General features: G+C 38.5%; 1 protein-coding gene across 1 annotated transcript; it reads right to left on the reverse strand.

Annotated features, from left to right (window-relative positions):
* Positions 1-1803: 1803 nt before the first annotated feature.
* Positions 1804-13388, reverse strand: LOC136885714 (SPRY domain-containing protein 7). The gene is made up of 5 exons (XM_067158438.2): positions 13104-13388; positions 12902-13018; positions 10660-10820; positions 4684-4786; positions 1804-3020 (listed from the first exon to the last, which is right to left on the reverse strand). The coding sequence occupies exons 1-5, from the start codon at positions 13213-13215 to the stop codon at positions 2923-2925; spliced, it is 591 nt and encodes a 196-aa protein (XP_067014539.1). The 5' UTR covers positions 13216-13388; the 3' UTR covers positions 1804-2922.
* Positions 13389-13483: the final 95 nt, after the last annotated feature.

Below are 13483 nucleotides of genomic sequence, written 5' to 3' on the forward strand. Positions count from 1 at the left end.
AGTTGAAGTTCAGAGAAAACAATGATAACTTGGATACTTCAATCAGAAAATTTAAGTGTATGCAAAGTGTCGGAAGACATTTTTAAGAACCTGTCTGGATAAAAAATTTAAAAAGTACTGAAAATAAGAAAAAAACAGAATTTTTTTCTCAAGATTCACAAAAAACTAAATCTATACAATTAAAAAAACATCATTAACACAGCAATCAAAATAGAACTCACTAGGCAGCCGTGATCTGGAGAAGACGGACACTGGCATATATAGCCTATACGTCAGTATCCGTCATAGAACATGATGGTCACTCTGAAAATAATACCTTTTCTCTTACATTGCTACTCTTCAAGAGAGAATCAACATCAACAAGTTCAGATTTTTTTTTTTCCATCTTAAATATTTACTCGTAAGTTTGCCTGATGACAGAGATCTAGAGTGATGGGGCAGGGATTTGAAACCCTGAGCTTCTCAATATTACGTTGTGAGCTCCATCTACTTGAGCCATTGTTCCTACTCTTCCTGAGCGAGGAGGTGACTGTGAGTGAATAGATGGGGGAGGAGTTAAGAGGGAGAACTGCTCTACCAGAGGGCCAAGTACACTGGGCAAGGAGAACAGTGTTTGTGGTAGGGAATGTGTCAGAAAAACAAATTAATAAATCAAGTAATTCAATTTGTTAAATAAGAAAAAAGAGCTAACAACCATCAAGGAGCGAAAGCTCAGGTACATCGGTATTAACATTCCCAACTCATAACTGAGGAGAAAACTGAAGGACAACCATCAGTGGGGGATGGAGAAATTCCCGACTTAAAGACTTGTGGCACTAGTATGGATGAACTTTTATTGAAATTCTTTGAGCCACTGTTTTGCTGGTAATCATAACCAATAGAATTGCCAACGTTTGTACGGAGATGGCGTCCTAAGAAGAAGAATATGGGAATATGATCATGATGGCATAATACCACTTCCAATGCTACTGATTTCCAGGCAAACAAAATTGCTGGATCTTTTTTCTAGAAAAAGAGGTTCTTTCAAGGTTTCTTGAATTTAAGCAAGCTTAAATGCACATAGGGAGCAATTTCATGTCACCATTGTGAGCATTAAACAACAAATCTGGTGGTAAATACTAGAAAGAAACAAACGACTGTCAAATCCAAGTCATATATAAAGGTTGAACCTGAACTTCTCCAATAAACTTTGGAGGTTGCTCAGGGATACCTTCTGAGTATACTGGTGGAAAGAAACGGCAGTGGCCTATGAATAGAAACTGTCCCGTCATTTGCCTCAAAGAGAAAATGGGAAGCCACAGAAAATCATTCTCAGGACAGCCAACAGTGGGGTTCCAGCCCAATCGTCTCCCAAATGCAGAACTTGGCTCCATAGCTGCAGTAGTGTTAGCAAGCACGGCCGCTCCACTCAATAATACACAGTCTACACTCTACTGTAGGATAACCACCACTAGAACTAAAGTAACCGACGGAACAAACATCATCAACAAGGTAGCAAATTAAGTACTGGAATGCGATGCAAAAAAACCCCTGTTCTCTGGTCTCCTTAAAATGTTTGACACCAAGTTCTTTGGGGTCAGCTTTGTCTTCTTTACCCTCCAAGATGTTTGGATGCTGGTTTTCAAGCAACATCCCTGCAACTTACGCACCACACATTACAGAATGACGCAGTTTCCTATACACGGCAGATGCTCCCCGCAGTTGTTGGAGGGTCTGCCTTTCAAGTGCTGCACCAGGTTAGAAATAACCACACAAAATTATTCATCATCATCATAATCATCATCATCATCATTTCCCTTTATCCAGCTGTAGCCGGGTAGGGGCACAAAATTATTATTGTTGTTATGATTATGTTCATCGCCATCGTATTTATATTCTTTGTTTCCACCTTTTTAATACTGTGTACATAGGTTTCAGGATTCATATATTTAGAGGGTTTACAATTCACACTTCATTTTACGCCACTAACCACTTTTATCCTTGTTGATAAATCCATACAAAGAATGGATATTTAGCTAGTTATAAATAGTGTTGCGCTCGATTAGGTCCTTAAGATATTTTTTCAATGTTACATCATCTCTTTTTAATATTTTTTTTGCCAAACTGTCCTGATATTTGCATCTATAAATTCTCAGATTAATGACGGTTTAAATTTCAAAATAAATCCATTTATGATTTCCAAGCAGTATCTAGCCAATACATCATTCATTAAAAGTCATCGGAGGATAAGAAACCGGGAATCTGAATAATATCTCCACACATTTTCATTTAGTATTATTTTTAAATATCTTCTAGAACAGAGTTTAGAAACAAAACTGAATAATTTTCAAGAAACAATTCAATGATAATGCCCGAGCAATACTACATCAAATAACAGTACATATGAACAATCTCTATAATAACAATTCTAAATACTTTCCAGCAATATTATTCACATAAAAGCATGAACTGCAAAAATATCAGGAAATTCACTTTCATCTGCATTCATTTTATAGGGACAGAAGAGGTGCATCAAATGATACTGCAGACGGACGACGTTAATGAGCACCGGGAACCTTAAAAACGAGAAGTACTGGTGTATCTGTGACATCAGGGATCAATGATACATGATAACAGCAAGAAAACAGATGTAACTAACAGATTTTGTGGAATGAAATACTACACTATCACCAAAAGTTAGAATATGGTAGTTACACATGTTTCTCTATAATTAGATGTTAATTGGGTGTTTGATGATACAGCATTACTGTTAGTCTCTATATCTTATAATTACAGCAACAAGGTAAGACACCATCCAGAGTGACCATCATTCTGTCAACTTACACAGAATACAGAGCTCTATATGGCTGATGACATCAATGCCGACTTCCAACCTCGTGGACGTATATGCACCCCGCCAAAGAGGAGTCTTCAGTTTCTCTGCTAGAGTAGGGACTGCTCCAGCATTATCTTCTCAAAACCTGGTGGTGGGGGATGGCTGAAGTTGTCCAAGATTATATCGAGGATAGCACCATCGTCGACTGAAATAAAAATGTAAGGAACCACCATTTCATCGAGATCAAAGCACTCATTTACTTCCACAATGAGTGGGAAGGGGAAACAATAGGGAAGTTAAAGATAAGAGAGAAAATTGCTCCCAAGTTTCGACATTCATAGCTCCTATTTTTCACGACTTTGTTACTTTTACTACTCGTGGCAATGCTACGCAAAACCAAGTCCGTAATAAAGTTTATCAGCATAGACAAGATTCCTGCTAAAAGTGCAAAGTCTACAGTTCCTAGAGATGACGATGAAGTCATTCAACAATACTCCCAAACTACAGATGAACAGCAGGCTACAGTGAGGTGGTAATGGTACTATTTAACAGGAAAGTACAGGGTGCTGTGACTAAAGCATTGTGATATATCTCAAAAGATTTTCTCTGTAAAAATTCTTGCTTTACAAACTATTAATCTCAAGTTTGATCTGTATTGACAGTTGAATTTTTTACAAATTGTCAAATTGTGCAATCAATACATAATACACATCAAGTTAAGATCAGCTTTCAATTAGACATGTTTCAAGCCAAACATTTTTAACAAGCATTGTATACAATCATGTGTTTTTTGCTGAAGATGACCCCTCATACTGAAGTTCATAAAAATTCCCCTGACTTGATGCCAAAACACAGGAAGATAATTAGATGTATAGAACAACTTGCTTTTGTAATAAACTCCGATCACCAAAAACTGCTCTCCTACATCTACTCGGAGAAGAAAAGGTGTAAATGTCAACAATGCTGATGATGCTGTCCTGATTACCATCTCTCAGGCAGACCTGCAGGTATTGCTGAATACAGTCGTCGATGCAAGTACAGCCATGGGACTATGGCTGAATCCAAGGAAAACAAGGGCTTGGAAGTTGAGGAAAAGACCTTTTTTTTTTTTTGTTGGGAGTCCGAAGACGAGGCCAAACATAATATTTGTTCATTCTGGGTGTTATAGGCCACAAAAGGGTGAGTTTTATTTCTCCATTTTTATGACTTTTTTTCAGGTCTTAATGGCCTTTTTTTTTTTTTTTTTTTTTTTTTTTTTTTTTTTTTTTCCCGACTACATTTGTACTTATAGGCATGATACTGTATGGGCTTTTGGGCTTATGGCGTGTCAAGAAAATAAGGTGAAATTCTCTAAGTTTCGCCCTTAACATCCGTTAGTGTGGAGAGAAGTTTCTCAATGTTTTGCAAAGTACTGTCTGAAAACCGGTTTCCAAAATCCAATTTGTGTAACCCTCAGTGGTAAAGCCAAATATGATTGCAGTTATACTAATTTCAGTTTATTTCTTCGGGATGTCCATTGCAGGTTCGCCAAATTCATTCTAGGTGGAAGCAAAATTTCATTCTAAATTCTGCAAGTAATTTTAATAAACAGGGAATTCCTTTTTTCAAATTATGTTAATCTAAAAATTTTGCACTCATTTGCATTGTATGTTGCATACCACCAGAATTTTGCATTTTATACAAAGAATACAAAGAATGATTTTTACAGGTAAGCTTATAGTGTTTCAATTTACATTTGAAATTGTTGTGTGTCTGACAGCCTGGAAAGTTTCTATTACATTTAATGAGTCGACACTAAAATTATGGTTTCTTTCTTAACAAAATTCTTGAAGGACACAGCACTACTACTAGTAGTAGTAAGAACTTACCATACAAAGCTGGAAATACATGTCCCCTTACACCTGTCAGGGGCGAGTCAACTTTCTTTCCATTGACGTAGAAATTCAGCTCAATGTGGTCATACGATACACCCTGTGAGATAGAACATACAATCAGACATATCCAAACTGGTCCAACTCACTATATACATTTACCATTTGCTTTTTACGTTGCACTGAAACAGATAGGTCTTACGGAGACGATGGGACAGGAAAGGGCTAGGAGTGGAAATGAAGCGACTGTGGCCCTAATTAAGGTACAGCCAGGTGTGAACATAAGAAACCACAGAAAAACATCTTTAGAGCTGCTGACACTGAGGTTGAAACCCACTATCTGCCGAATGCAAGCTGGCAGCTATGTGACCCAAACTGTGAATCCATTTGCTTGATGAAAAATTGTTGAATGGTATGGACACAATCTTGGAGAAGTACAAAATAAATAAACCTAAAATAAAATTAAGGGAATGCAATCAAAATAAGGCAGGTAATGCAGGAAATATTTTATTAGAAAATGAAGTCTTACAGGAAGTACAGGGAATTCCCGAGCAAGCGCCATATGGCTTGTGTCAACACTGGCGAGATAAGAAATGTTCACTGCCAGCGTGCAGCTGTTTAGCACTCTGTCCCTCAGTTCGCTAGAAACTATTGGACTTTGAAGGTGTGTTGTGAGGATATTACAACGATGGTTAAATGCATTATAGAGCAAAGAATATTTTTGGTAGGATGTTTTTTGCACAAGAAGAAGAAATCAGGTGCCTTCGAAAATTCCGTAGATAATTTCCCGGTGCGACAGTACCATCGAAACGTTACGTGCATCAGCTCGTTTGCAAGTGGCGTAGTACTGGTTCTGTAAGCAATAAGAAAAAGAAGCAAAGGAGAACAGCTCTCACACGGAAGAGGTTAGAAGGTGTATACAGGCAAGACTCCAGGTCAGTCCACACAAGTCGCTTCAGAGAGTAGCTCAGGAAAGTGGTATTTCACCTTCTTCAGCATGTAATGCAACAAAATTGTTACATTTACGATCTTATCGGACTCATTCAGTCCATAACATACTGCCTACAGATTTCAATGCAAGAATATGATTTTGCAATTGGCTAACGAATGACGGTATTGTGGATCCAAACTTTCTTTTTATGAGCAACGAAACCTGGTTTCATTTGAGTGGATATGTCAATTCACAGAACAATAGAATCTGGGATACAGACAACCCGCACATTTTACAGCCAAGACCTTTGCATGATGTGAAGGTGGGTGTGTGTTGCGCTATCAGTGCCTGACGAATTATCGGTCCGATGTTTTTTCAGGACACGATTACTTCTGACCATTATATTCACAATATTCTGGAACCATTTTTTTTGCTGAACTAACTGAAGAAGAGAAAACGTACGGCTATTTCCAGCAGGATAGCGCAACGGCCCATAGCTCTATGCGATGGTTACAGGAAGTGTTCAATGATGATCAGATAATCAGTAAAGGCTTATGGCCCCCTCGTTCGCCTGATTTAAGCACATGTGATTTTTATCTATGGGGAAATCTTAAAGGAAAAGTTTACAGGAATAATACTCGAACTGTAGAAGAATTAAAAATTGAAATTAGGAACATTGTGCGTTCTATCGGTGTCCATGAACTACAAAGTCTGTTTCGAAATCTCATTACAAGATGTGAAGCTTGCACTGTAGCTGAAGGAGATCACTTTCAGCATCATATGTAAATACCGGTGAGTTCAGTTTAATTTCCTAGTTGATTTATTTATTTGTTTATTCATTTACTCATTTTTCCAGAACATCTATGTAGCCGGTGAGTTCAGTTTCGTATAATTTCTATAGGCGTAATCATGCCGCTTCTTTGAGCCGACTATGCCTGCTTGTCATGGTGGGCACTGCACTCGTCTCCACTTCCCAGCGTGCCTAATCCTCGGCACTCCGCTCTGAACTTTTAAATTAATCACCTTGTAAAAGAATAGTGTAATAATTAATTTTATTGTTTTTACGTCCCACTAACAACTTTTGATGATGGCAAGGTGCTGGAATTTTGTCCCGCAGGAGTTCTTTTACATGCTAGTAAATCTACTGACACAAGACTGATGTATTTGAGCACCTTCAAATACCACCGGACTGAGCCAGGATCATACCTGTTCAGTTGGGGTCAGAAGGCTAGCGCCTCACCCGTCTGAGCCCCAGGGGCTCTGAACTTTGGAGCGTGGGTTGGCGACCACGGGGCCCTCAGCTGAGTCCTGGCATTTCTTCCACTTACTTGTGCCAGCCTCCTCGCTTTCATCTATCCTATCCGACCTCACTTGGTCAACTCTTGTTCTTTTCCGACCCCGACGCTATTAGGTTTGCGAGGGCTAGGGAGTCTTTCATTTTCACGCCCTTCGTGGCCCTTGTCTTCCTTTGGCCGATACCTTCATTTTTCGAAGTGTCGGACCCCATCCATTTTTTCTCTCTGATTAGTGTTATATAGAGGATGGTTGCCTAGTTGTACTTCCTCTTAAAACAATAATCACCACCACCACCACCTCACCCGTCTGAGTCACTCAGCCCAGCAGAAGAATATTGTTTCTTGAGCAGTACAATAAAAGGATTTATGATGTAAAATGCAGACTAGCACAAGCATTTCTTAAGAAACGTGTTCACTTTAAACATAGATGCATATTAGAAATATGTTTTTGAAGACTTTTGTGCAAAATATTAGAATCAGATACATGTAAGATACAGCAGCTATGCAGAAATGGACAGGTTATCACAGGATAGGGTGACATGGAGGAGTGCAAAAAACCAGTCTATGGACTGATGACTCAAATGGCACAGTTTATTATTTGTTAATTTTCACTAATAATGAACATATCACGAAAACAACTATACATTTAAATAGGGATATCACAATCTCTAGTATCATAATCCTGTTATACAGAACAAGTTTATAGTCTACTAGCAAGATACCCGTGCTTCGCTACGGTATTATACTGAAATTTATAATTGAATGCTTAACGTTTTACATAAAAATCGCCGAAATTCGCAATCTGACTCTTTTTCTGAGAGAATCCGCCAAAATTCGCGATCTGAGTCGTTTTCTGAGTGTTACGGCAAAGTTCCTCCCAATTTAAATCTTTCTTTCCAGCAATCGATTTCGTACTTCCTGGGCTAGGTCCACGTATTCCACCCGGTCAGTTGAGTCCCTAAATCTTTGCCATCTTTTCCTATAAGCATTTTTAATATGGATCAAATCCTGGAGGAGATCCGGCATGGTGTGGTCTTGGGTGCCTTGGCGGTACTGAACCCGCGGCCGGACTGCATTCGTAGTCATTACCTGGCCAAGGCCAGTTTCCAGCGCGGTCCGCATTTTTTTGAAGACAGTCCAGAACATTAATTATTATTACTATTATTATTATTATTATTATTATTTATGTTCAGGACCCCACAGCAAGATGCAAGATCGCTACTTGGCAGTAAATTACATCTGCTGCCATTGTCATTGCTGGCTATGTGACCAGCGCCATTGTCGCGCGTAGGCAAGTGCGCGGGATTTCTGGCGATACGAATGATATACTTCCGTGCATTATTGACCTTATTATAGAGGTGAACAATTGCACCGTCAATATCATTCCTATCGTTTATTTCAAATCTGTTTTAATTTATATTTATATACCAGGAGAATCTGCTGTAATCAAATAATGTTCTCCAAAAGAAAAGATGGCTCTTGAAAACGAACCCAGGAAAGATTACAAATGATCGGTTTGTGATCAGAATAAGTACATTGAAAATCCACAGCCTGTCTGAAGTCATTCGACTGGGTTCGGAATGGATTGAATGAAGCCCCCATCTAGCGGCGAGGATGGGAATTGTGCCGGCTGCTGAAGCCTGTCTCGCACTGGGGCAATGCTTAATGCATGACAAGTGAAATGAAATGATATTCGAGTGTGTTGCTGGAATGAATGATGACAGGGAAAACAGGAGTACCCAGAGAAAAACCTGTCCCGCCTCCGCTTTGTCCAGCACAAATTTCACATGGAGATGCTGGGGTTTGAACCACGGAACCCAGTGGTGAGAGGCAGGCGCGCTGCCGCCTGAGCCACGGAGGCTCCTAATAAGTACATTACGAACAGTAAAATCAATTGATCTCAACTTCTTTTCCACCCCACCGCCGTTAGGTTGATTTTACCCCGCCCCCCACAAAAAAGAGGACGTGTTTCTTTATGTTTAAAGGAGATTTCAAATTCCAATTTTCATGTCTCTCACCTTCAGTTTTGAGATGTAAGTATCCCCATACAAGTAATTCACTTTTTTCACTTCTTTTCACAACCTTCCCCCCCCACCAAAGTGCATTTTCCGGCAAATAATACTTGTTTCTTTAATAGTAAAGCATCTTTCGTTTTTGAGATATGTGTCCTCATAAAAGGAATTCAACTCCTTTTCACTCCTGCCCCCAAGATGATTTCCCCCCTCCAAAACACGTTTTTCATTGTTTTTAAAGGAGATCCAAATATCAAGTTTAACGTCTGTAACAACTTCAGTTTTTATTAGATGGAAGTATCCTCATACAATTAATTTTTCAATTCCTTCTCCTCCCCCCCCCCCCCATTTATGGATTTTCTGACAATACGCGTTTCATTAATTTTAAAGCAGATTCCAAATACCAAATTTCACGTCTGTAACGTCTTCAGTTTTTGAGATATCAGTATCCTAAATAAAAGAATTCAACCCCATTTTCAGTCAGTTTTGACCCTCCACCCAAGTGGTTTTACCGAAAACAAAAATACACGTTTCTTTATTTTCAATAGAGGTAAAAATACCATTTTTCACTTCTGTAACATGTTTTTGAGATATACTGTAGAAATTTTCATTTTAAAATTTCACCCCCTTTTTAGTTCAGTTAAGTGGATTTTCCAAAAACAAATCACCTATGTTGCTTTAATTTTACAGGAGATTCCAAATACCAATTTTTACATCTGTAATATTTTCTGTCTCTGAGATATACTGTATATATAGTCTTTCTAAAAATTCACCCCAATTTGTCACTCCTGTTTAACCCCATTAATTGGATTTTCCAAAAACAAAAAAATGCATGTTTCTTTATTTTAAAGGAGATCGCAGATACCAATTTTCAGGTCTGTAATATCTTCAGTTTCTGAGATATGAATATCCTCGTTAAAGGCATTCAACCTTTTTCACCCCTCTTATTGGGATTTTCAGAAAACAAAAAATATGTGTTTCTTTATTTTATTTATTTTGCTAGGGACTTTACGTCGCACCGACACAGATAGGTCTTATGGCGACGATGGGACAGGAAAGGCCTAGGAGTTGGAAGGAAGCGGCCATGGCCTTAATTAAGGTACAGCCCCAGCATTTGCCTGGTGTGAAAATGGGAAACCACGGAAAACCATCTTCAGGGCTGCCGACAGTGTCTTTATTTTTAAAGGAGATTCTAAATATCAATTTTTACATCTGTAAACTTTTAAGTTTTGACATAAAGATACACACATTTTAAAAATTCACCCCCCTTTTCACACTCCCCCTCCCCATTTGGATTTTCCAAAAAAATTACGCATTCCTTTATTTTCAATGGAGATCCCAAATGCCAATTTTAACGTCTGTAATATCTTCAATTTCCAAGATATAAGTATCCTCATTAAAGGCATTCAACACCTTTTTCATCCTATTTCACCCCTCCTATTGGGATTTTCCAAAAACAAAAAAAATATGAGTCTTTATTTTTAAAGGAGATTCTAAATACCAATTTTTACATATGTAAACGTTTAAAGTTTTGAGATATAGATACACTCATTTTAAAAATTCACCCCATTTTTCACCCCCCTTAGCGGCGCAAAATTTCATTTCTTTATGTCCAATAGTTTTGGCCCGGTGATGATGAATCAGTCAGTCAGTCAGTCAGTCAGGACATGTTCTTTTATATAGGCCTATATAGATGAATAATGGACTTTATTAAGAAGAGACCAGAATTCCTTACCAAGATATCTCCTTCCTGTGCAACATCTTGAATCTTCTGGATTTCAGTGTTGTTATTTCTGAACACACCATCCCAGCAGAGTACCCAGGATTCACTATCATGACCACCCGGGGCATGATGAAGGTCAGCAGAGCGTGTAGCCAAGCCAACACCCCAAATACCTGAAATACAAAAAAATAAAATAAAATGTTTAAAAAAAATAAAACTTATCAATACCAGTTGTTTATAGAAAAATTATACCATAAATTGCAAAACAAAGTTTTTTTCCCTTTAAAATTTGCTTTACGCACTGACACAGATAGGTCTCATGGCAACGATGGGGTGGGAAAAGGCTAGGAGTAGGAAGGAAGCAACTGTGACCTTAATTTGCCTGGTGTAAAGATAGGAAACTACGAAAAACCATCTTCAAGGCTGCCAACATTGGATTTAAAACCCACTATCTCCCGAATGCAAGCTGGTAGCTACGTGACCCAAACCATGCAGCCATGGATGACACTGGCATTCACCAGAAGTTATCCAACTCGACCAATAGTAATATTTCATATGTATACACATGGTAGTTGTCATTGTAACAACACTGACATTACACCATCTTCCCTCTCATTCGCGCCTTACTCAGTTGTTCTGAAACCAGCGTACTGACTAAAGTAACATATGCATAGTGCACTAACGCTATGATGTTGTTGATGACCGTGTTACCTGCCACTCATCACAACTGTGAATTGGCACCCACTATCCAAAATATTTACCCATTCGTTTTAAATAATATTTCACAATACCACCACAACAGCAAAGGTACACAATTCCCCCATAGCCAAGTCTGATACCGGCACTAAGCTCTCTTCCTCCTAGTCACTTGCCTTACTTCATCATATGATCACAAACTGCTAACAGAACACTCCAAGATATATATATATTGTCAGTCTGCACACATCCTGGACAGTGACAAACACTTTGGTCTAACACATCAGGGGTGTATAGCACAGAGCCTCCTGAAAGGAGTGTGTTCCTGCACAGAGTAGACACTGTTTTTATTGTGTGGTAGTTGGTACTATCTGCGCACTTTTTAGCGATAGATTTGTGTACAGTTTTGAGGAGTAGGAAGGGAGCACTTCCGGTTCCGTTAGTACTGCCAACTGAATGGAAATGAAATCTGAATTGAATCGATAATATGATCGATCGATATGAATTTTCTAAACCTTTGTTATTTTAAGCCAACAACTGTGTCACACACACATTATATAACATTTCTCAATGCGAATCTTATTCCTAGAGTGAATTCTATAGTTTGGCTTTGCTGTGTAAATAACAACAGTACTAGTACGTAAAGTGTACGCCAGACATCGCACAGCGATGCATAAGCGATTCATAGTTTGTGTTTCAGATATTGCCGGTACGAATCTCGAAGATTGCCGAGGTCGACCGCTTCAGCACTAGGGTGTAAATCTATTGCTAAAAAGTGCGCAGATAGTAATGAAATCTATCTGTGTTGAATTCTGGGAGTGATACATTTAATAAATTTCAGCCAATGGCAATGGATGAACACCTGGGATTTATAGAAAATGATGTACATATCTGATATTTTGCTATAAAAGTAAATATATTTCCGGGACCACTCGGTGCGTACCTAGCATCTCTCTTCTTCATTTTGTATGAGGTAAATTTCTAAGATTCACATGCCTAAATTGTGTACTTCATGCTGAGGGAAAACAGTATACCATTATACTGTAATAAAACACAAAACTGAGTAGTCTATATAATAAAATGTATACATGCTCTGTTGTGAGAGGTTTGTTAGCATGGATAAATGCTCCCCACCCCAAAGATTAGTATACTGGCAATATAATGTGTGCGTCAGTTCAGGAAGTTACAGGGCACACACACACACACACACACACACACACACACACACACACACACTAGAAATTGAAAATGCCAAACCAAAATGCCTTAGCACTGAGAAATTTACAAGTGACAAGTGCAAAAGAGAACAGTATTTAGTCAAAAGGGGTTTGGTTATGGTAAAGATGACAGAAGTAGCCTAGTACAAATAAGTCAAAGCAATCCTCCACATAGTTCGGATCCTGTGGTTAACAAAATACTCAGAAGTTGAGAGCTAGTGAAGGGAAAGAATGAGCTGTCTCCTTGGTGTCCGTAATTCATTGTGATGGTTAATGGAATGATTTTATGTAACATATGACAATGGAGACACCAAAAACAATTTGTACATTGTTTTTCTTACCAGATTGTTGAATCTTGACTTCAAAATATGATTTACTTTGAACTAATGGGGCACTGGCCAACGCACCTCCGCTACCGCAAATTCGTTGACCATTTTTCACTATAACTACTTCATGACCTGAAAAACATAACCACAATGTTTGACAGTCGACCTGGAAACAATTACCTATTATCACTATATGTAAACTCAAAACCTCACTAACCCATATGCCCAGTATCCAAGACAATTGGATTAATTTCTCTTCTCGGTGCTGTGTTAGGAGAAAATCCTAAGCCATCGAAACAATTTTTAAGGCAACAAAATACTATGGACATGTTTAAGCTTTTCAGTGAATGGCCATTAATAGATACGTGTTATCCCATAGATATTAGTTTCAAAAGTTAAACCGCATCGATTGCTGCCCGTCCCTGCGTAGTTTAATTCACAAAGGTTTAATGAAACAAAACAATGCTTGCTGTTTACAAGTCAATTGACAGAAGACACATCTGCCATCTTGTATTACTGTGCACCAAAGAGAATGCTGTACACTAGAAGTACGGAGTGATACAGTCTCCAAGTATTATATCTCTATGAAAATTAGAG

The sequence above is a fragment of the Anabrus simplex genome, chromosome 14 (genome assembly GCF_040414725.1).
Source record: "Anabrus simplex isolate iqAnaSimp1 chromosome 14, ASM4041472v1, whole genome shotgun sequence".
In the NCBI taxonomy this organism is placed as follows: Eukaryota; Metazoa; Arthropoda; class Insecta; order Orthoptera; family Tettigoniidae; genus Anabrus; species Anabrus simplex.

What these genes read in the sequence shown, in the direction of transcription:
- LOC136885714 (XM_067158438.2), bottom strand. Translation starts at nt 13,215, where the DNA reads ATGTCCATAGTATTTTGTTGCCTTAAAAATTGTTTCGATGGCTTAGGA. An exon ending in CTTGGATACTGGGCATATGG is followed by an intron (nt 13,019 to 13,103) that starts GTTAGTGAGGTT and finishes TATGTTTTTCAG; the next exon opens with GTCATGAAGTAGTTATAGTG. An exon ending in TGTATTTCCAGCTTTGTATG is followed by an intron (nt 3,021 to 4,683) that starts GTAAGTTCTTAC and finishes TTTTTATTTCAG; the next exon opens with TCGACGATGGTGCTATCCTC.